Genomic DNA, 23388 nt, shown 5'->3' with positions numbered 1-23388 from the left:
TCTTTGGTTAAGTGAACTCCTGTTCTGTTAAAAGTTAACCCAAAGGACTCCTTCTTGGAGGAAAGAAGATAACATGATAGCAGAATAAAGGGGGCAGAGTCTGTATTTTTCTACAGTGAACAGAGAGGGCGATGACTATTTCCATCAGAGTCAAATGACACCCTACAAAGAATGTAGCCAGGCTTCACTTTCCTTCTCTGCCCCTGTCGGGGGAATCCCTTTCTTCCTTTTGGCCTGGAAACACCATGATCTGAGGGACTTTCCATCTTCTGATGGAGATCACCTCACCTTCAGGGACGAAGACAGGGGTCAACAGCCTCGCTCCCCTCGCATGATGGCACTTTCTTCCATGAGGGTAAAGCTCATCTCTGCAGGAGCCAGAGCTCTCAGGGGCTTGTCTGAGATTGTGGCATGAACTCCCCCAGGAACTAAGGACCAACACAAACCCCACCCCTTCCTGTGTAAGTGCAAGGTGCGTTTCTTTGCCCTGCCTTCGCCAGTAAAAAGAGCAGTGTGTACATTAAAAAGAACAACCCCCCTGAAACAAAACCTTACGAAAACAAAACACTCCACTGCACACTTAATTCTCCCCCTGGGAAGAGGATGAGAGCAAGAGAATGCACCACGTGACACATATTGGTCATAACGCTTAGTGAATCCTAGGACGGCACTCAGATACTACAGGGTTGAGGGCATTAGAGACCCTGTACAGACTGCTTCCCCCACCTGTTGTTGTACACTCTAATCCCTGCGATATTGCCAATAACTAGATACAGTCAGGGGGATTTGGCTCCAGCGCAGACAAGCAACAATACTGAGGATGGAATCCAGTGGATCAGGAGGCTCCCAAGAAGCCTCCCCAATATACACACAATGGTACATTTGATAACTCTGGGTTACATGTGGGCTTATACTATGCAAGCCCACGCTTTGCTTATGTAACCCCAGCCTCAAACCATGGCTGTCCCCAACTGGATAGCGAACATGGCACATGTCTGGGCAAAGGGGGTGGATGTGGGAAAGCCAGTAAGATGTAGTAGAGTGTGTGGACATGCACAATCCAGTTCATCCCATATCTAAAGGAGCAGCTCAGCTAGCAAAGGGACGCTACCCTCTAGAAAGGCAGGTCCCTCATATTCCATTAGGGGGCAGTGATGCAAACATAGATACCCCATTGTAGGTACACTGGGTTGAGGGGTAGTGGACAGGGTATCACATTTTGGGGGGTCTATGAGTGGTGCTCACACCCCATAAAGTGCTGTTGAAAATGGGACAAGTGGTGGATGCCAGCCCCATCAGCAGCAGAGGGAAATCTTGCCCCAGTGTATGACTACTGATGCGGCATATGCGGGGCTTTACAGTGCAAAGCATCTACTGCATTGATTCAACCCCAAATGCCACTCCACAGTGTGCCCAGTCCACCCAGGTCCCCCTTGGAGAAGGAAGCAGTACATATGCCTCTTTTCCCATCCCCTTCCGGGTTAGGGGCAGAAAAGCAGTGTGTTGGCTGCCCTGACAACTTGTTCCCTATAAACACATTTCCAACACTGACCCTGGCATTTCTAGTCTGACTCTGGGATGCAGTGACTTTCCCTGACGCTCTCAGCCAGCCAAGGGAGTGGGAGTGTCATCCTAAGGTCTAAAGCCTCATTCAAAGGAGTGAAAGAAGAAGTAGCAGCTGCAGAGGGGAAAATTAGAGGCAGGACCAAAAGAGTGAAAAGAAAGAAAGAAAAGTGACAGGAGGAAGAAAGAAAAGGAGAAAGATCTGATAGTGGGTGGAGGAGGGGGAGAAATCTAATGCAATTCCTCACCTAGTGGCTAAGAGCCCAGTACAAACTCTGAGAGCGTTGACACTTGGGTGTTAAGCTGTGAGTTATACAAGTTCCTCTGCCGAGAGGGGATGATGGGATAGTTTTGGGGTGGGGGCGGGGAGGGGGGAATCACAATTTTCCTGTGGTTTTCTCCAAGCTGAGAGGAAGGAGAGATCCAGAAGAAAGACAAATTACTTGCCCACTGAGGAGGAATTTCTGTTGGTCTCCAAGTGCCAGTGAACACTAGGGAGGGGAGACGAAGGTGAAGGTGAAGAGAGCGATGGCACCTCACTGTACATGGAAGGGTATTTAGCTACCCTGGATCTGAAGGCATACACCTCTTCTCAGCTCCATGGTGGTGTGACAACTGGTAAGGAATCCTGCTGAGCCGGGCTTGTAAAGGATTGGGACAAACTAATGAGCTGTATTGTTTGGTGTGAGAAATAGACTCTCCCTGAAAGTTTTGGTGTCAGGTCAGCCAAGGTCTCTTCTCACTCCTTCCTTCCCCAGCTGTCCCTACATTGCGTCTACCGGAGTCCCACACACCAAGGGGAAATGTATCTCTGACAGCGCATGTTGTAGTTTCTCTCGTTACCAGAACGTGTGTTGTGACCCTGGGCCAGTGATGGCAGAGGCGGGAGAGGAAGCTCAGTGTGGTAATTTCTCAGATGATGGTCCTAACTTAGAAGAGGATAGCCCAGTTACTGGGCTCTTGGGCACCATACTGACGGTCATGTGCCTTTTTGGGATGACAGGGAATGTCTACACACTAGTGGTGACATCCAGAGGCGTGTCTGGCCACTCAGCTGGCTCCCTGTGTGTCTATGTGGTCAACCTAGCCCTGGCTGACCTACTCTACCTCTCCACCATCCCCTTCGTGGTATGCACGTACTTTGCCCAGGATTGGTTCTTTGGGGATGTGGGCTGCAGACTTTTGCTCAGCCTGGACCTCCTCACCATGCATGCCAGCATCTTCCTGCTGATGGCCATGAGCCTGGAGAGGTACTGGGCAGTGACTAGGCCACTAAGGGCCAGGCAGACCGGGAACAGCTGCCGCAAACTCACCAGCCTGGCCCTCTGGCTCCTCTCGCTGCTGCTGACTGTGCCCATGATGGTCATGATCCAACAGCGGGACAGCAGCAGTCACAACAAGCGGATCTGCTTCCCCACCTGGACGCCCGAGGCCTTCCGCGTTTACCTCACAGTGCTCTTCATCACCAGCATTCTGGCTCCTGGCCTGATCCTGGGCTTCCTGTACTGCCGCCTTGCCCGAGCCTACTGGACCTCAGTGGCGGCCATGCAGCCGCGGGTGACAGGCCGGGCCTTGAAGCAGAAGCTGTTCTCCAGGATTTTCAGCATCATTGCAGCCTACTGGGCCTGCTTTGTACCCTTCTGGGCCTGGCAGCTCGCTAAGCTGTACTGGAGTGAGGGCCTGGGGATCAGCCCTACCGCCCAGGCATACCTTAACTTTGGAGTGACCTGCCTGACCTACGGCAACAGCTGCATCAACCCGTTCCTCTACACCCTGCTCACCCGGAACTACCGCGAGCACCTGGCCCATAGCGGGGAGAGGCAGGCTGGGGATCAGGCCTTCTTCTTGACGGGGAACCAGGGTAGGGCCCAAGCAGAAGGCATGCCCATGGCCTCCAGGGGACTGCCAGGCGGGGGGCTTGGGAAAGGAAGGTGGGGGGAACCTCTGGCAATTAAACTCCAAGAACAGCTGCAGCCAGGACTTAATGCAGCTTTCTGCTGATGCTTATAGTCTCCCAAGGAATATTAAATCCATCTCCAGCTCTGCCTTCTGCACTTACCTGCAGTGTCTCCTGTTCTCTTACCGAGCAGCACTGATTGGCTTTGACCTGGCACCTCCTCCTTCCCAAATGTCTCAGAGCCCCTGCTCATTCACTGTTCATTATAGCCCTCCCACCCACTTAACCTACTACCAGCCCTTGGTGCTCTCCAAGAAAGAGACGCTCCTTTGAATGTTAATGGTTCCTCTTGTGGATTCTTACTTGGCCCTCTGCTTGTGGGAGAAAGGGAATTCAACCCTAGGCTTCCTCCCCCCTAGACACACAGTTGAGGCCTCTCACCGAAAAGCGAGCAGGTGGAGAGAGCAGGAGGACCAGCAGCTGATTCCAAACAGGGGGGTAGACACACATGTGCTATCAGTGTCTCTAGTGGGGAAGCCTGCTCCCTCCACTCTGGCAACAGGCTGAGCCCTAGCGAGCTCTGGCTAGCAATGAGTCACCGCAGGCTCTGGGGAAGATTAGCCTGCAGAATCATTTCCAGCAGTACCCAATTTAGCATCAAGGCTGGACTAAGGGGCCGGGCTCCTGGAATCTCAGCTTTCAGGCAAATAAATGGCACTCCAGGTGTGACCAACGCACTGATGTTTGCCTGAGATGGCCTGAAACAAGGGCTAGGAGAAGCATGAACAGCTCCCATTCATTTTAATGTGGAAGGGACTGAACCCCCCCACTTCTTGGGGGAGAGGAATGAGCTGTGCACAACCCTCAGCAGAGACATCTGAGGGTAGAGCCTCCCTAACACCCCTTCACAGGCAGAGTGAGAGAAAGTCCTGCTCAGACAGGTAGAGAGACTGTCCTGCCTCCTCCTGGAGATATGTGTCTGCCTAAAGATAGGGAGTGATGGTCTAGGGAGCCGGGTGAAGCCTCTGTGGCCCAAAGAGCAGTCCCCTAGCCAGCCCAGTAGACAGTTTTCTTGTGGGTGGTCCCTGCAGCTAAAACCCCCAATAGGGGCATGGCTATGGCACAGGGGCAGGCTGGGAATTGCCTTAATTTGGCCCTGTTTAGCAATTAGCATGAATATGGGGACAGAGTCCCTGGCTTTCCCCTCAGATGTTTTAGTAGAGAAACATCCATGTTCCCCACCCATGGCCAGCCCTTGCTTCTGAGGCAGCACAGATCCAGCAGGAGGGGGGTAGCACCTCGGTGGAGGGCAGGGCCAGGCTCAGGCCAGCAGACTGGCTTACCCACAGCAGGGGGAGGAATGTATCATGTGTTTGTAACATGCCTTATCACATGCCCAAGATGGAAGGAGTAGGAGTGGTGAGAGTCTCACCACGCCAGGACTAGCCTGAAAGAGGCACACAGGGTCACTGGCACATTAACAGGGATGACAAAAGCACAGCTTACGTGCCTTGCCATAGGCAACAGCTCCTGGGAGTAGGAGTGTGGCTCACACTCAGTGCTGACAGTGCAGTCTAATTTTGCTGTGGGAAGGGGAAGGTGTGGGCAGGGGTAGACATATGCTGTAGCCCAGCCAGCACGCTGCATTACCTTTTCTGCACAAAGGAAAGCAGTAAGCACCACAGAAATTGGCTCTTATGGGTGCCACAAAACAATCCGAGCCCACTGTCGTGGCCCCTATTTTCCCCCCTACCACCTAGTCTCTGACGGGTCTGCGCAGGAGCAAGCATGCCCAGCCTCTGCTTCCACCTCCATCGTTCTTATTCTGCAAGCACTCAAGGGCTAGTCTACACTAGAAGTGCTACAGCAGCGCACCTGGTGAAGACTCTCTAGCCACCAGGAGAGAGCTCTCTGGTCAGCCCCATAAAACCACCTCTGAGCGGTGGCAGCTATGTCGGTGGGAGATGCTCTCCTGCCTACATAATGCCGTCCACCCTGACGCTTAGATCAGTGTAATTAGCGTTGCTCAGGTGGCTTATTCAAACCCCTGAGTGACCTAGCTCTAGTGGCATAAGTGGTAGTGGGTACAAGCCCTCAGTGCCACATAGATGTCATGCTCGGAATTCAAAGTAAACTAGTAGAGGGGGACCCTAGTGTAGTCTGTAGCATGGGCAGGGTACACACTAAGCAGGGACAACAGGTCAATTATCTTGGAGTGTGGCTGGCAAAGAAGTACTGCACTGCTCTTAGTGTAACCTACACCCCTCCTGGGTGTGGTGTTCTGTCCCATCTACTGGCACCGAGACCACTTAGAGAGGTTAAGGAGTCTGCTCTATAGCCTTAGCTAATAGCCACTTGGCTTTTAGTTCATGCAGTAGAGGCTCATGCACTAAGCTCCAGAAGTCCCTGGTTTGATCCTGCCCACTGATGACCGCGGTCTGTCAGCGTTACACTAGTGCTCCTTCAGGATGGCTAGCAGCCCTGGGAGACAGTACAATCTGTGTTGTGCGAGTGAGAGGGGCCTTTACAAACAAATGTAGGTAGAAGGGAGACAAACCTAGTACACCCCACTCCTGTGCCTCCATACAACTCTACACATTCAGTGTTGACATGGGAGCAGCCACCGTTATTCTAGTCGAGGTCTTAGACCTCTTGAGCTGTTTAGTGACGTGTAGAGTCAGGACTAGACACATTTACCAGACTCCTCTCAGTCTGAAGGTGTGTGAAGCTAGATCCTGATATTAAAAAAAATTAATGCAATAAGCTAAGTAGAGCAGCTCTTGCATTTGTTAGTGCCAAGCACAGCCACTCTGCTATAGAAAGTACTTTGTTATTGATATTTTGGTCACATTATCCTAGTCCTTCAGGAAGTCCACCCTCCAGTGTCCCCAGAGAGGCTATTGGGCAACAAGCCAAATGCAGGCCCAATTCCACTCAGCTACACAAGGTGCCATCAGGTCTGACAGAAGGAAGTGACAAACCCAGGGAATGGCTGTGGGAAATGCAGCAGACACAAGAAAGAGCTTGTCACTAGGTTTAGTAGACCAAATTCAGTGGTATTTATTGTGTTTCCTTTTAAATATCCCTTTGGGGAGTTATTCCAACTGGACGGATTTGATTGTGAAGTCACCTTCTGCATTCAGGAAATCGATGACCTGGAGACCCAACCGGTTAGGGAACTTGAACTGCTGGTTGTTTGGCAAAGTAATGGTTAGATTACTTGGGTCATGAGTGAAGAAGATCTGCAAGGGAGGAACAGAGGACATGTCTGCCAGGGTCTGCTAGATGTCCATCTTCTCCTCCTGCCCTGCCCAGGTAGCAGGATCTTTTAGCTACAGCGTGGGGCTGGAGCAGCTGATTACTGGTTGTCAGGACTCTGTCTAACCAGCTTGGATATGTGGGAGGTGGGTGTAGTCTCCTGCCCAGACAGGGTCCTGCCCAACTCCTTGGACTGAGCCCCCTCTGTGTAATACCTCATCTGTGTCCCCAAAAGGGAGGGCTGAGTGTGTCCCATGCACAGGGACATCACCCAGATCCATGTCATTCCAGGCCTCACCTCCACATTGGTGCCCTCCTGGAAAGGGAAGGCCGATTCCCTGTGCTCAGCACCCCACTCCCCTTTGTCCTTGGAGTTGCACACAATGGTGTTCACATCTCCATGAGCATCAAAACGTGGGTTGAAGTGCAGCACAACGTTGGCTTGGTCTTTCCCTAGGTTCAGCACAAAGCTGCAAGATAGAACAAACAAGTGAGATACTGGCAGCCTCATGCACGGCACCCCAGACTGTGGCAGCATCATACACTCTTACCTCTAGGGCCTGTGGCCTTGGTGGTCACCTCAATCTGACCAGCACCAGGTCAGAATTTGTATAGAGCCCTTCAAGAAAGCCCTAGGATTCTGCAGGAGGAATTGAGGAATGAGTAGGGGGGTGCTCTTTCCTCAGAGGCACTGCCCCAGAAGAGCGCAGTCTTTTGGCTAGAGATAGAGGCCCTGGTTACTTGGATCCATGGCAAATTTTCAGAAGAGGAAGAGTGGGGCGTTAGTCCTGACCAGCTTGGAGAATTGCATTCTACACCTTGAAGTCCCCCTGGGGTTTCAGTTGGGTGCTACATTGTTCCCTTCCTGTCCTAAGGAAGTAATTGTTGCTGTACCCCATTAAACAGCTGCCACCTTCCACCACAGAGGCAGCTGAAGGAAGCAGTTACCAACTTTTATTAATAAGCACCTCATCCCACAGGATCTTCCAGGGGAAGAGCCATTCTTCCCTATGGGGCCCCTCCCTCCCTTGGGGCCACCAGTCATGCAGACAAGATTGTACTGTTTAGGGAGAGGCAGCCCAGAAAGCTGTGCACTGATGCTATCACACTTCAAAGGGAGCAGGAAGAGTTGGGACATGTTGCTCCTTGGAATGCCGGTCTGTTCCCAGGGTGGGAGCCAATCTCCCTTCCCACAAGGCAGGAAAACTCTGCCAACCACACACAGAGGGGACAGACTTGCTGGGTTTTGGTGGCCAGACCTGCTGGAGAGATTAGAGGCCCTCAGAGAGTAAGTCTACACAGACAAAAAACCCCCAGAACAAACCAGAGCAGTTAATCTCAGAGCCTGGGTCTAGAGACTTGGGGTTGTGCTACGGCACTGAAAGATAGCCATGTAGATATTCTAGCTCAGGTAGGAGAGTGGGTTTCAGAGCCTGAGTCACTGTCTATATAGCCATTTTTAGACCTGTAGTGCAAACCTGAGTGTGGAGACTGGGGCTCTGGCCACAGGATTTATGAGGTTTTTTTAAATTGCTGGGTAGAGATCCCATGGGTAAGTCTAGGCACCAATTCTATCAAGGCTGCCTCTGCCTGGCAGAGCTCCTGCAGATCCAGTTGCCCTCCTCCAACCAAAAGCCCCACCTGCCTGCTCACTACACCCTAAGGGAGGCGGTTTCCTTTCTTCACACAGAGCAGCTCCATTTCCCTTCTCTGCACTACAGGGGATGTGGTTGCTAACAGGGGAGGGGACTGGTGGACTTGCATCTGGTTTTACTTATCCTCTTGGCAGAGGTGAGGAAGAGATCGCCTCCATGTATATTGGGAAGTGACTCACTGGAAAGTGCAGCTTCAGGCATTAACCCTTTCAAAGCCACTCCCCTTTTCCACAGCAAGGGGGAATCCTTCCCTCCACCCCATAGTCAAGAAGGTCCTGCCATGTTCCCTAGACCCCTCTGTACATTTCCCCCGCACAGCATGACTTACCTCTTGGCACCTGCAGAGATTTCACCCTTCACGCCAATGCGCTTTCCAGCCTTGATGCCCATATTGGTACAAACCATTCCCTGAGGAATCCAGAGAGGGACATGTTAGCCCCATGGACTCTGGCTCTATTAGCTGCTCCCCTTCTGCACCCCACCCAGCCTGCAGTACAAAACAGGGCATGGGTCTGGAAGAGAGACTGAGCCTTTTGGGGACAAGTGCTGGGGACAGGAGAAGATGTTGGCACATTACTTCAGGCAGTGAGAGACAGGCGCCACCACCCCACATGCCCAAGAAGGCATGCCAAAGACAATACCCCCTAGAGAGGTGACCTATAATGGTTGGGGCATTCACTGCTTCCCCAGCATAGTTTCTGTAGGGGAAAAGCTGTGAACTTATTCACCAAGGGGGAAAACAAATCTTACCCCACCTGGCTTCCCTCCACAAACGTGAGTCCTAAATGGCTCCTGAAATCTAAGCCAGGCTACACGCTCCTTATGCAAAAGGGCTCCAGCCACACCCAACCCCCCTCACTTAGCAGCTCCCAAGTCTTCACACACTAGCCCAGCTGCATTGGAGCAGAAGCCCCTTTGGTTAGGGAGCACAGACTCCCACGCACTGGTTGCAGCCCTGTTGTGGGTTGGTTGCAGCTGAAGCTTTTGCCCCAGGATAGCTACTGTGAAGCATGCGTTTGTATGGTGGGGTGGTCCAAATGGTGTTGTCTGCATCCCCCGGGTGACCCAAATGGTACTAACTGGGCTCCTTGTTGCCGCCTCAGAGCTAGGATTGGAGTGGGCACGTGTCCCTGAACTCACTCCTGCAGAACTGCTCCCCCAGGCAAGGGCTGACCACGAGGTAACTGCCAACTGCGCTGGCCCTGCTTTGTGGCCAGAACCCCTCTGCCCCACCCAGTTTCCCAGCCCTTGCAGATCAGCAACTTTACCAGCCTAGAGGTTCTCTGAACGGCTCTTCCTCCTCTGCACCACTAGGGAAGCAGGAGAAAGAGGGCTACCTGCCCAGGACCAGAGCCTCAGCAGGAGAGAGTCATGCCCACACCCATTCTAGAACCGCCTGGAGCCACAGGGTTCTGATGAGGACTGCAAGGCGCTTTCACGGTGGCTCAGACATGTCACCCCCTCCCAGGCCCAGCCTCCTAGCTGTGGACTCATTGTGCAGCTTCCAACATACAGGGTTGTAGCCACACACCCCTCTCTGCCCCCAGCAGCCAATGAGCAAACAATACCAACTAGCTGGAACAGAATCCCTGGGCACAATCTGTGCATCTGGGCTGCACTGGCTGAAGTCATTCCTCCTCCCACCACTCTAGGGAAGAGAAAGGAGAGAGAGGGTATTTCCTAGTCATCCCCCCCTGTGCAGGTACTACTGGGGGGAGGGGAGAGAGACCAGTAGGAACAACAACCCCTCTGGTATTAGCACCTTCAGGCAATGCCCTTGCAGCCACTCCCAGTTGCAATTCCACCCCGCTGGTCCCTTCACCCTCAGACACCTTTGAAAGCAGGTTAAAAATCAAGAACTTTCTGAAAGCTTCAGGCCACAAGTACAAGTGGTGGGGGGTAGGTATTCTGGGCACAGGATATTCAGAAAGAGCCAGCTGCTGTTACAGCAGTATCCCATCTGCGGGTAGGAAAGGGGGAAGTTGCTAGGAGGCATCATGTCAGCGTTGAGGCAACTCTGAACTATTTCCCAGCCAAAAACCCCCACCCCAAAATCCAGCTTCCCCCATGAAAGGAGCAGGGAAGAGCCTTCCTAGGGAGCAGAGACAGACCCCACTGCTCTCATCGGAGATCAGTTCTTGTAAAACATCATCACTACCCCACCCTCCTCTTAGATTACAGGACATTAAAAGGGGACTGCACAGCCCACTTCACATCACACCACCCTTTCAGGCAGCACAGACAACCCCTCAGCAAAGCCCCCACAACTCCCTCCAGCTTGCCAGCAGCAGTCACCCCTTGCAACACACCACTGATTTCATCCCTCTATTCCTGCAGCCAACACCCCAGGCACAAGCCTGCCTCCCTCCCCTTCACTCACACAAGACATGATGGTGGTGCTCTTCTCACTCTCCCTCCAGCTGCCAAGATCTAACAAACAGATGTGGGCAAGTACTGTGCTGCTCCCATGCCCTTAAATAGTTGGGCAGCTGATGAGTCATACACTCAGTCACCCCTCCCTTCAGCCAATCAGAAATAGCTGGGGGGGGGGGGCTTGGAATTTTGATGATAGGTCACACCCTCCCAAAAGCTATCAAGGCAGAGCTTTCTCCCCAGCCTCTGGTTGCTAAACCCCACCTTCCCCAAGCAGCCAGCCAGTCATTGGAGTCAGATCCAGCTCCAGTGGCCACAGAGCCAGTGGAAAATAGCTTTAGGATGAGAGTGTTTTAAACAAAAATCCAAGATGTTTAAACAAAAATATCCCAAACCGTTAAACCGAATGAGAATTGGCAGGGTGGGGCGGGGCAGAGCTAGATCCTTCATTCCAGACAGCCTTGGGTGGCTAGAAGCACCAGAACCAAAGTGGTGCACGGGGACCTGGAAGCGGTCCATGCAAAATGAAATGGGAGCTTCTCTGCCTATCCAGAGAGGATTGGGGCAGGATCCTTGGGATCTGAGCTCCATTCTCAGCTCCTGACATTGTGGTCACCAGTGCACACCCAACTGCTGGCCAACCCACCACCTGATACATTCCAGATCCATAGAGACCTCTGTCAAGTCAGGGGGGACGAGAGGTGTAACAGCTGGGAGGCAAGCGACTCCAACTCAGCTGTCCTGCATGGTGCATGCCCACAGCCATTCTGGGGGGACGGGGGTGAAGCTTTCTAGGGCACCCAGTGCTTGTGCAGATCTGTCCCGAATTTCAAATCCACCCATGAGTAAACAGTGTGGGTAGCATTGTGCCCAGCCACAATGGACCGTTCCCACAGGTTCTGCACGTTATTTACCACATCAGGTTCGGTCCATGTGAGGGTGATTCATTGTGGAGTGAAAGGGTTGCTCTGGAAAAAGTTACTTCACTGCAAAACGGCTCAACTATAATTAAATCTAAAGAACAGAGTGAATCTAGGCAGCGGGCCAAGCCTCTGCTCTTGTGGCTTACGGCTTCGCTTGTATTTTTTTGTTTCTAAATCACAAGGCAGGCTGAGAGGCTCCTTCAGGAGTCCCAGAACTTAAATGCACGCGCGCTCACTCTCTGAGAGGCTCTCAATGCCCCTGTTTACTGTGTACAGGAGTCTGGAAACCCCCATAATGGCTCCCATCTCCCCCACAAGGATAAAATTAACTCTAGAGTCTATTCAATTCCTTGATAGTAGGGGTCAGGACAGAGGATCATCAGCAGAGCTGGGAGGGAGGGCTCAGGACTGGGATAGCAGGAGGGGCTGCAGGTCAGGAATCAGGCATTGGGACAGAGCTGTGGTGTGGTGCAGGGCAGGATTGGTACAGCAGGAGGTATTGTAGTGCAGGAAAGAGGCACCATGGCAAAGATGTGGGGGTGCTGCAGGTCAGGGCTGTGGTGCATTGGCAGAGATCTGCATATGTGTAGGTACTGGGGAGGGCAGGGGGATCTCGGACATGCTGCAGGGCAATAGACACCCCCAACCCTGAAAGAATCAGCTACTCCTGGGCCAAAACGGTGGGAATGCTGTCGCATTTTATATTCAGTCGCAGGCTCCTCTTTGCTGACCCCCCCCCACGAGTCAAATAGCAGAGCTTTCAGCAGATGCCAGTGATAAAAGTCAGCCCCTGGCTGCATCTCCCTGGGGTGACTCATGCGAATATGACTGCGCATAGAAACTGAATTAGCAGCTGCAGGAGAGCCTGGTTGATTCTATGCCATGGACACAATCAGCCAGACTCAATAATAGAAACAGTGTTACCAGAGGATGAAAGAGAGAGGCATAATTTCCCCAGTGTGGCTGGGGAAAGAATGGGCCCAATTCAGTGAGACTGTACGAGCATGCCAAGCTACACACGCGCTGCCATAGTGTAAGAAAAAGACAGGCCTCCTCAGTGATCGCCCTTGACTCCAGGGTGTCACCCCAGGACTGGCCTGGGACCAGTGTGTTTGGGAGAGAGGCTCAAGAAAGAGCAGAGGGTGTGCCATTCCCTTTCCCAGCCAGCACTGGGCAGAGCTCCCTTCCCACCCCCAAGGCAGAGCAGATGACAACATGCTTTTGAAAATGCACCTCTTCTGGGAGATGGCACTTCCCCTGGGCAGGGAACTGATCTGTGTCTCATTTTCTCCACAGCTCTAAAACCTCCCTTTAAAAGATGTAAATGTCAGGGCCCAGCTGCTCAACAGCTGGATTTTGCCCTGCTCTTTCCTGGAAGGGGCTCGGCAAGGCTGATGGACAGGAGGCTATGGCTATACAAGAAATAGCTGCACACAGGTTCCTGGACATTAGATACATTGCATTTGCCTCCTGCCCCTCCCCACAGTCATCTAGTCAGACCCCATCTAGTTACCCAATGTCTCAGCCATGCCCATTTGCTTGTTCTTGAAAGGGTTCCTTGGTTATACCCCTCTCACCCACACCCACGGGGGGACTCTCCTTCTGGCAAGGAGGGCTGCATGCCACCCTTCCTTTCATCAGCCACAGGGAGGCAGTTCCTGGCACCTGTTGCTAAGCCTTGTCACTCCTGAGCTGCCTGCACAGCACCCCCAGCCCAGAAGAACAGCGTGGGTCCCTTCCCTCCCTTCAGATGTAGTTTGCAGATTGAAAGGCGCTGAAAAACCATCTGCCCAGCTGTTGTCACAACCACCACTGTTGTGGTGTGAAGCGTCCCGCCTCTTCTTCCCCAAGGGCTCGTCCTCAGTGCCAGCGGCCAGGCTGCCCCGGTTACCAACGTGTGGGAGACCACTCGACACCTGGGAGAGACCAGCGGGTGAGGCTGCCTACCCCTCAGGAGGCCGTATTCTCTAATCGCTTGGCGAACCCATGCCAGCCCCGCATTCTCAGGGGTCTAAATTGAGCTCAGCACTTGTAAAAGGTGCTGCCCAAGTGCTGGGCGGCTGTATCACACACAACAAATAGGGCCAGTGCAAGCTTCCCCTGCACACCACCCTGCCCATGTGCCTCAGCCCCGCTGCGAAGGAATGTCCTTTGGGACGAGCAGGGAGTTCCTCCTCTGTGCTCCATTCTGCCCTGGGCTTTGGAGGTAGGAATGTTAACAAGGGGGCCGATCACTGGACACAAGTCTCCCTAGGCCGTGAACATTGCAGCTCATTGCCATCCCGATGGCTGAAGTTCTCCATTCCTGCCAGGGGGCGCCAAAGAAGGCCAGCTCAGGGTTGCACTTTAATATGTACAGACAGACGGAGAATGGCAGAGGCACTTCACAGGATTAAAGGGGTGAACACAACCGCAGGATCCCCCCTAGACAGGGATGTTCTAAGCCGATAACAGCTGAATGCAGCTCTGCATCTGCCTCAGTTAAGTCAAGGCTGTGTGTGCATGTGCGTCACAGGAAAGAGATGGGTAAATGCACCAACATAGAACAGCAAAGCTGGGCCTTATCTCATGTCATCTAATTTCCGTGCAGTCTCTAGCAGCTGCAGGATGCTTTTAAGATCAACAATAGCTGATAAGTCATGTGACCACTGGGTGGCAAAGCAGCTACATTTGCAGGGTGAAGAATCCTCCTTCAGCAACAGAAAGTCCCCAGCACCTGTAGGCAGGGTGACCCCAGGCAGCAGGAGATGGCAAGGGGACCAGCTGGATGCAGTGACTGCCCCGTCTCCACCAGCTGTATTCTCAGATGCCCAACTTGCTTTTGGCAGGTCTGCCCCATCCCCACACTGGGCTCCATAGTGAGCTCGGTCCTGGCAAGAGGCACCAGTTCAGTGGTCTGGGGGACCTGAGAGTCCTCTCTATGCACAGCACGGGAACAGGACAAACAGCAAAACTGCCGGCTTCCCACATCTATCACCCACTGTAGGGGACACGTACAGGCTAGAATGGGGAATTCACTTGAGGTCCGGCCACCTTTAATGTTTCTGCTCGGACTGTCGCTAAGGGAGGCAAGTGGGCTAAGATTTCCAAAAGTGACTAGCGATTTTGCGTGCCTTGGTTAAGAGGAACCCAACTTGAGACAACTTTAGGGGGCCTGATTTTCAGAAAGTGCTGAGCACTCAGCCTCTGCAAATCAGACCCTGCTAAGATGCCACACGTCCCTAATTAGGTACCCAGAATCACAAATAACTTTGGCAGATCTTGGCCTTAGCTGGCGAATGGGGTTTACGTGGCATAGCCACCTACTGGAGATGGACTGAGACCACCGACAGCCTTGACAACAGAGGTTGTGCACCAAGTCCCACAACTATTCCAGAGCAAACAACAAAAGAGGCAAATGTGAGGCAGCAAGAGAGGGAAAGCTGCACTTCCTAATTCATTCTCCACATAGGACACTGCCCCATGGGATGAGGGCAGCCACAGGACCCCTTCTTTACCCCCATGGCCACATGCTCCTGCAACCACAAAGACAAGCTCGACCCAGCTCCCTCAGGAGGGCTTGTCGCTGGGAAGTGAGGCAAGGTTTCTCCCTGCCATACCCCCCACCCCAGCTCCTTTGAGTTTCCCATTGATCAAGAACAGAGAGATGGGTCCAGTCCAGCAGAGCCTCTCTTGAGGCACCTTCCCCTGCAAGAGGATGTTTTGCAATTTGAAAACAGCTGAAACATCTTTTAGGCAGCAGCAGTTGCCCTAACCACGACATTTGGCTTTCCTTTATCCTGGGGCCAGGGTGTCCCGGGTACTCCACAGTGAGAGGAGACAGCACAACCCTCAGCAGGAGGAGGTGGCCCCACCCTTTCCCCGGATTGCACTCTCTTAGCCACCTTCGCACACCGCTTGGCAATGCACACCAACCTCCTATATGGATGTCAGCGCTTACGAAACTTGTCAGGCTGTCAGCACGACGGCCTGGATGGCTCTGTTAACACACAGAACAGGTAGTGGCAATGCAAGCTTCCCACATGCACCGTCCTCTGCCGGCCAATGTGCCTCACCCCTGTTCTGGAGGAACCATCCATCGGGCTGAGCAGGGAGTTCACGCTTCATGGCCCATGCTGCTGTTGGCTTTGTGGCTGATGCTGCCAATGAGGGGGCCGGTTAGGCCCAGACCCTCAAAGTATTTAGGTGCCTAACACACTGATTTCACACGGAAGTGAGGTGCCGATATACCTTTTGAGGATCTGGATCTTAGTACCTACTAAAGGGCACAAGTCTCGCTAAAATGGCCACAGCTCACTGCAGTCTCAGTGACTACGATCCTGCATGGATAGCCCCTGCCCCCTGGAAACTAACCAGATGGCCCAGTAAAGAACACTAATTTCTGCTTAAGATCCCATTCTACTCTGTATAGACAGAGGAGTATCACCTCATAGGCTTCTAGGGGAGAGTATTGGATTAAACTCCCCCAGCTCATTCTCCTGTACATGCCCATGGCTTAAAGCAACACAGGCTGGATTTTGCTCCCCAGATGCTTCAGCTGAGTGCAGGTATGTGTGCGTGCTGTCTGCATGCATTACTGCAAATGATACTGCATGACCCTCTGCATGTACAAACCCCACCAGCACCCTAGAGAAAATTGAGGACCCTAGCTCATAGCCCCTCTTTGCACAAAGAAGATGCTTTTTAGGTCAACGGTAGCTGTTAAATCACAAGTGGCAAAGGAAGTAACTTTATAAAGAATCCTTTTTATATTTCAGCCCGTGCCTTTGGGTAGAGCGTCCCAGTTAATAAAAAGAGTGGGAGGAGATAGCAAAACTCCCGGCCGGGGGCAACAACTATCCTGTCCCCCCAGCCCCTATTCATCCCTCCCCTCCTCTTGCTTCCTGCAAATCTGCCCCAGCCCCATTCTCAGTGCTCCATTTTGAGTCTGGATCAGATTTATCGAAGTATTTCACCAGCTTGAGATGCAGAGGGGCTCCAGCTGGGAGATACAGAAGGGCCTAAACAGATCAGGCCACTGGCTCCCATTGTTTTCCCTCTTTGCCAATCTGGCCCATTAGTTTTAAGGAAACATGCCTGTTCCACGGGCTGGAGTTCTGTAGTAGAGAGCAGAGACAGAACAAACGGCAGGACTGCAAGCTTCGTCCTCCCACTGTCTGTACGGGCCACCTATAGTACCTCCCACAGGATGGCGATGAGGGCTCCAAGCTGCTACAAGAATGAACGTGAGGGAAAGAAACGTCCTCTCCCTCTGATTCTACCTCTAGCCTTTCTGCTGAGCCTGACCTCTAGGGGAACACTAGTGCGAGCAGGGTTTGTGTGTCTCATTCTGAACTGGCCTAAGATCCCCATCTCATTACCCTAGTCCAGTAACCGTACCACACTCCTAATCGTAGCAGCTGCATGCCTTGCAGCAGTGCGCTTGGTGATGTTGCTGCCATCTGTCATGCAGGCTGATTTCCCTCCTCCTCTCCTCCCTTCCCCAGGGGGAAGTTGCAGGTGGAATTAAAATAACCTTTTCTCTTAGTCTGAGCTGTGCGCGAGGCTGAGGAAAGGCAGGGTTAAAACAGCAGTGCACTTTCTGCTTGGAGTGGAGAGTGCAGAGGCTTGTGGTGAATGCATTAGCCTTGATAACACCACTCCCCCCTCCTCTCTCCACACCTATCCTCATGTAAACACAGGAGATAGCAGGAGGATACCGCCTGATGTATCCTCTGCGTGGAGAGCCAAAGTACAGGGTACACAGGGTGCATGTGACCAAAGGACCCAGTCTCTTATCCATCTTCCCATGCCCCAGCCCTTGGAGACTTGATGCAACTCACTCAGGGCCTCATCCACCCTGCTCCTTCAGTTGGCCAAAGGAGGGTTTGTCAGTGGAAAGCCACATGAGGCTCCCCCACTCTGCATGCACAGCTCCCACTGAGCCAGGGGAGCAAGTTGGGTTCTTTAACACAGAGCCTCCTTTGGGGCCACAGCAGCAGGATGCTTTGCAGATTGCAAACAGATACCCCATCTCAACAACAGCTGTCACAACAACCAGATGTGTCTCAAGAATCCCCTCCCTCCTTCAACAGTGGAAAGGCTGCAACACCTCTGGCCACAGCATCCCCATTACTGCAGACTAGCCGAAGGCAGCATGACAGGTTGTGCCCTGCAGCTAGTCTGTCCCTGCACTGGAACAGGGCAAGCATCCTACACACACCACGCCCTGGGGTCTGGAACCACCCTTCCGGAAGAGAAAGGAGACCCTTCTCCCTGGGGCATTGGTGGTAGCTTTGGTACTGTCTAACAAGAAAAGGGCTGCTTAGCACAAGGGGTATCAGTCCTTCTAGCAACTACACCAAAGCCATCAGCTCATGTCATTTCCGAAATGTAAATCCTCCATGTGCCCACATAACTGTCTCTGTGGAAACCCCTGCGATGGCAGAATAGGAAACCAAGGTCTGACACAGTCACCCTTGTTCTGTATAGAAAGATGGTGTCAGAGAAACAAGCACTGAAACAGAGGGTTGAATTCCTCAACCTCCTCCATCCCCACCATACACATCCCTGCCCTGAAGCTGAATGCAGGTCCCTGAAGGCTTCATTAACAGCGCTGCTGCCAATGCCTGGGGATGGGTAACTGGAAAGCCTTCCTACTGTAGCTGACTATGCAGCAGATGTGATGAGCCCTGGGAAAGTGGTGCAAGGCATCTCCAGCCTACCAGGCTCTCGCTCATCACCTCAGCAGCCCAAGCGCTGACCAAGAATCCTTAGAGTCAAAGCTCCATAGCAAGAGACTGCTTTGTGAATCAAAAGTAGTTGTAAAGCCATGGGAAGTGCTGGTGGCCCAGCAACCACACGCAGTGGACATCTTCACACCTGGGAGCCAGGCACCCCTGTCACTGCAGGGGAGGGAGACATCAGTAGCTCCAGGGGGTTTCAGCCACTCCCTTTACACTCCTTGGGTTTCCTCCTTCCCTTTGCTTGCCCCTCTCATTTACAAGAATGCAGGCTGCATGCCGGACACCTGTTTATCCATGGAAGAGGTGCAGCACACAAGGCATCCTAGGACAATGCTGAAGAGGCCACCTCCCCTCCCGGGGAGAGATGGAGGTTTATACTTCATGTCCTCTCCAGTGCTTGAGATTTAGAGTAGATAAGGATAAAATGTTAAACGTTTTATTCAAAAGGTGCTTTAAGTCTTTTCTTGAGAGAGATCAGCGCTTCAGAGCAGTGGTTCTCAACCCGCAGGCAGCCCAATCAGCCTACAGCTGCAGCCCATGTGACATCCTCAGGGCCACACCAGTAGTATACATAGTGTGTTTGCAGCCCATATAACAGAGAGAGCTGCATGTGTGGCAGACAACGGTAAATAGGTTGAGAACCACTGCTTCAGAGTCACGCTCCATTAACCTTAGCTCTCAGCGCACAAGAGCCGGGAACAATTTGGGAGACCCTGATGAGTTGCTACAGATGCCTGACAGATACAAAACCATTTGACTAGCAGCTGGCTCAGCATCCACGCATGTGAGGCAGAGTCATGCTTCCTCAGCCAGAGCCCTGAAGATCTGTGGCCAAGACATGGCTCTCATTCCAGCGTGGAAAGGAAACAGGCAGTGGAATCACATGGCCAATCCACTGAGCTTGGGTTGTATTCTTGTAGCCACCCTCAGATGCAAGCCAACCAAGCCTAATTCAGACACCTAGCATGCGCGTGTGCAATTAAAGGTGCCAGACAGCCACACCAACCAGAGGCCATCATCACGCCAGGCAGCAGTAGCATAAGCTTCCAATATGCCCCACCCCATGTCTTAGAGCAAGAAAGGGATTCCCCTTGCATAATCCATTCAGTCCTTAAAGGGGGAAGGACCAACAACTCCTGCCCCCTAGAAACTTGATTAAGACTTCCTAATTTCAGTCCTACATTCGTCGTGTTTCTCTCCCCCCCGCCCACCAGAGATGGGGGAATGAAGGAGGCCAATTCCAGCTCACGCTCGCACTTTATTATATGCTGAAAAATGGCGAGTGTCAAAGAACCACAACAATATGGGACAGAAGCAGCGAGTGGGGCCCAAAAGCACCGTCCCCACCCCCGGCACAGCCAATCAGCAATAATTTATACAAACACTTCCATAAATAAGTTAATTCATAAATAAAATTGTAAAAAGACAAAGCAGCAAGGAATGATTTCTGGGGCTGTGGCACGTTCACAGCACTGACAATACCAACGCTATCCCGCGCACAGCCACACAACAGCAGCGAGGTAGGGACACATCCCTTTCCCACTGTAGTAGTGGGATCACAACCCATCAGACACAGGCAAAAGCTACACAGTTTGTTACTGATACACTTCACTGGTCTGGCCAGAAGAGCCTTTTCCCTACACTTTTCTCCACGCACAGGCAAGGGTGTTTGGAGGTTGTTCCCATCAGAGGTGAACTGTAAGAGTTACAGCAGGTCTGGGTCATTACAGCAGAGTCACTAGGACAGTCTCTCTCCCCTCACCCATCCAAGACACCAAACTAAGTTAGTGTTATGGCAGAAGCGTCCGGGATACTGGATAATTCAGGACAAGAGATAATCCTTCCCTTCAGGGCAGGGGATCTACGCGCCTCCTCTGTTCATCATTCTCAGAGTCAAAGCAAGCTCCAGATGCCCTCCCAACCCCTTTTGGGGCCTGGGTGGAGGGATCCTGGCACTGGCATGGGGTAGGGACAGGAGAGGGAATAAGACAACAGCAGTGACTACTCCCCTGGCAGGGGCTCATTGGCCCATTTCTGCTTGGAAACAGCAGGCCCCACGGGGAGCACAAGAGCTGCAGCTCAGAAAAGAGAATGGAGGGCATAGCAGTAAAAGGCCGCCACTGGTTATATACAAAAGAAAAATAAGACAGCCTGCCCTCATCCCACGGGGGAGGGGGAGCAAACAGACAATGGTTAGGCTTGTACATGCCCCCACCCTGCTTTTAACACAAGGCTTCCAGTTCTCCTTTAGAGTCAGTGGTAGCAGGTTTAACTGAAGAGGAAGGGTTCTATCAGGAAAGTTTTGTTTTTGGCAGGATAAAGAAGGAAAGTCAACTACTCACACCCCGCCCGGCCCCCCCGCAGAATAAATGAATAAATACTGGACTGGGTAGAGCCAGAAATTGAGAAAGACGGGAGAGAAGAATGGGAAAGGGTGGAGATCTGGACTGGGACTCGGATTGGGAAACCCTCCCCCCCACTTCACCTCACCCTCTACTCATCCAGGCCTGGTATCAAGTCTGCAATGCTCTCTACATAGTAGTTGGGCACCAGGTCCTTTGCAGCAGGGCTCTCGCTGGCCATGTACGCCTGTGCCTCCTCCAGACGGGACACACCAGTCAGAGTCAGGACCGTGGCAAGCCCACAATTCTTGCCGAACAGGATATCCGTCTCCAGCCTATCGCCCACCATGAGGATGCGGGAAGGGTCCACATGAAAGCGCTCTACAATGCAGTCAAACATATACGTGTTCGGCTTCCCCACCACCATCGCCTTGCGCCCCGAGGCTGTTTCCACTGCAGCTGTGAGACTCCCTGTCCCTGGGAAAGAGAGAAACAGGCATTCACAAATCAATATGAGATTTTAGCTACAATGGGACTCAGCCACCAGACACAAGGGAGAAACTCAAGAAGAAATGCTTGTTAACCAAGAACAGACAGGGAGTTAGCAGCCCTGCCAGTCACTGGAATTCAAAGGTCTCCTGCCTGCCTCTTTGAGGCTCAGTGCACTTTATATCCAGAGACTGAGGAGGAGCACTGTCCCTCTTATTCGAGATGGGCCCTTATGGTCAGGGGCAGGCACCAGCTTTTTGTTGTGTGTTTGTGAACCACCAAGCACCATGGGGTCTTGGCTCATGAATGGCACTTCTAGGCACTGTCACCATAACAAATAAAACTATTGGTGGTTCAGTGGTGTTTAAGGATTAGATTCGTCTTTTCTAGATAAAGAGAAGGAGAACCACTGTCAGTCATCACCATCTGAAGGGGCATGGCACCTCTCACATAAAGGTCCCTGGCCCAGTCCAGCCACTGGCTGTGGGAAGTGAATTAAAGCTCTGGGTGCAGTTTCTAGTGGGATAGGTGGCTTTTTGTAACATGGCCCCATCACCATAGAAACCAGGCCTCCTTGGCTGTCTCTCTCAGGAAGGGACTGAGCCATTCAATCCTCTTCTGGCCCAGCAGACTAGTCCCAGAGATCAGGGCAACTGCCGGAGCTGCACCTGTCCAGGGAACACCCTGGGGCTCAGCCCAGCAGCTTCAGTGTGGCAAGAGAAGCAGCAGCGCCCAGGCAGCCCCCCCCCCCCCCCGAGCAGAGGGCACGCCTGAGTCTCTGGGGGCCCCGAGGCCGTAGCGGGGGGGACGGGACGGATACCGCCCCCCGCCCTCCCCAACTGGAGATCGCAGCCCCCGGGCCTCTCACCCGGGGTGCGCTGCCCGTCGCTGAGCGGGTGCCAGGGGTCGGGGTCGGTGGCCACCAGCAGGCACTGTGGGTCGCGCAGGTAGCCGCAGGCCTCAGACAGCTTAGCGAAGGTGAACTGATCATCGTAGCCGACCAGCACGGCGCGCACCGGCGGCTCGTCCTTCCCGCCGGCCGGGCCGCCCTCAGCGGCCAGGCGCAGCCCGGCCTCCCGCAGCTCCCCGCGCAGCCCCTCCCCGCCCAGCACGAAGACCCGGCCGGGCCCAGGGCAGGCGTCGTCGCCGCCGCCGGCCCCCAGCAGGCGCTGGCGCAGGTAGAGCGCGGAGCAGAGCGCGGAGCTGAAGACCTGCTCGGCCCGCACGCCGCGGAAGCCCAGGCGGCTGAAGCGCCGCTCCAGCTCGGAGACCGAGCGCCGGCTGTTGTTGCTGACGAAGAACGAGGCCTTCCCGCTGCGGCTCAGCCGCTCCAGCAGCTCGGGCGCGCCGGGCACCGCCCGCTCGCCGGCCCACAGCACCCCGTCGCAATCGAACAGCAGCCCCTGCGCTGGGCCCAGCACCTCCCGCGCGCTCGCCCCGCTCAGCCGCCGGCAGGCCGCCATGCCGCTTTCTCCCGCGGGAATGACCTCAGCGCCGGGCGGGGCGCCGCCGCCTATCAGCGCGCGCCCTCGGCCTGATGGGCAAGCCCGCGGCCCGCCCACCTGGAAGGGGCTGGCCAGTGCAGCCCAATCACCGCGGGAGGTGGGGGAAGCGTGACGGATAAATGCGACAGCCCTACCGCAATCGGGGGCGAGGCCTCAGCGTCCAATCAGTAGTGTGGACAGAGTTGACAGGCAGGGAGAATTAACCACGCCCATGCAAGGGGAAAAGAGACTGGGGACAGGAAGGCGGGATTCTGTTTGAGTTTCTTCGAGGACCAATGAGAGGAAAGATAGGGAAGAATTGATAGGTGTTCTAAGCCAATCAGCGTCCGTCCACACGCCGCTCTGAACGAGAAGCCGGAAAGAACCCCAGCCGCCATAGCCTATTACAGGGGAAGAAAGCTGTAGGAAGGCGGGCAAAACGAAAATGGCGGCTACATTAGCCTCTCAAATAGCAGGAAATAAACGAGAGGGCGCGGGCAGTAAAGATTGACAGACTCATTAGCCTATCAAATATTGCAAAATGCGCAGCCGGTGGAGAATGGGAGGAACGACAGCTACCGGTGGGGCTTTCAGTGACAGAGTGGCCAATGAGATGCTCGTAACATTGAATGGGGGTGGGGCTAAGAGAGTGACAGGCTCACGGGCCCGTTTAATTTCA

At 53.4% G+C, this 23388-nt stretch overlaps 3 protein-coding genes across 3 annotated transcripts; 1 reads left to right on the top strand and 2 right to left on the bottom strand.

Annotated features, from left to right (window-relative positions):
* The first annotated feature begins 2239 nt into the window (after positions 1 to 2239).
* LOC102942841 (urotensin-2 receptor-like) lies at positions 2240 to 3518 on the top strand. Its single transcript, XM_027825100.3, is given in 2 exon segments — positions 2240 to 3493; positions 3496 to 3518. Coding segments are annotated over 2 exon segments (1080 nt in total). The 5' UTR covers positions 2240 to 2436.
* A 2977-nt stretch (positions 3519 to 6495) lies between these two features.
* LGALS1 (galectin 1) lies at positions 6496 to 10909 on the bottom strand. The gene is made up of 4 exons (XM_037881151.2): positions 10754 to 10909; positions 8702 to 8781; positions 7017 to 7188; positions 6496 to 6702 (listed from the first exon to the last, which is right to left on the bottom strand). Exons 1-4 carry the CDS (start codon positions 10760 to 10762, stop codon positions 6556 to 6558), a joined length of 408 nt encoding a protein of 135 aa, XP_037737079.1. The 5' UTR covers positions 10763 to 10909; the 3' UTR covers positions 6496 to 6555.
* Positions 10910 to 19632: 8723 nt separating this feature from the next.
* Positions 19633 to 22743, bottom strand: LOC122465065 (pyridoxal phosphatase). Its single transcript, XM_043543047.1, has 2 exons — positions 22094 to 22743; positions 19633 to 21213 (listed from the first exon to the last, which is right to left on the bottom strand). Exons 1-2 carry the CDS (start codon positions 22686 to 22688, stop codon positions 20888 to 20890), a joined length of 921 nt encoding a protein of 306 aa, XP_043398982.1. The 5' UTR covers positions 22689 to 22743; the 3' UTR covers positions 19633 to 20887.
* Between the last annotated feature and the right edge of the window lie 645 nt (positions 22744 to 23388).

This window comes from Chelonia mydas, chromosome 1, assembly GCF_015237465.2.
Source record: "Chelonia mydas isolate rCheMyd1 chromosome 1, rCheMyd1.pri.v2, whole genome shotgun sequence".
Lineage (NCBI taxonomy): Eukaryota > Metazoa > Chordata > Testudines > Cheloniidae > Chelonia > Chelonia mydas.
The sequence above is the reverse complement of the archived record's forward strand: the minus strand, read 5'-3'. Positions and strand labels throughout refer to the sequence as shown.

Excerpts from the sequence above, each read along its gene's own strand:
- LGALS1 (XM_037881151.2), bottom strand. Across the intron at positions 7,189-8,701 it reads ATCTCTGCAGGTGCCAAGAG|CTTTGTGCTGAACCTAGGGA; the intron begins GTAAGTCATGCT and ends TCTATCTTGCAG. Across the intron at positions 6,703-7,016 it reads AGGAGGGCACCAATGTGGAG|ATCTTCTTCACTCATGACCC; the intron begins GTGAGGCCTGGA and ends CCTCCCTTGCAG.
- LOC122465065 (XM_043543047.1), bottom strand. The coding sequence starts at position 22,688 with ATGGCGGCCTGCCGGCGGCTGAGCGGGGCGAGCGCGCGGGAGGTGCTG. Across the intron at positions 21,214-22,093 it reads CGACGGGCAGCGCACCCCGG|GGACAGGGAGTCTCACAGCT; the intron begins GTGAGAGGCCCG and ends TCTCTTTCCCAG.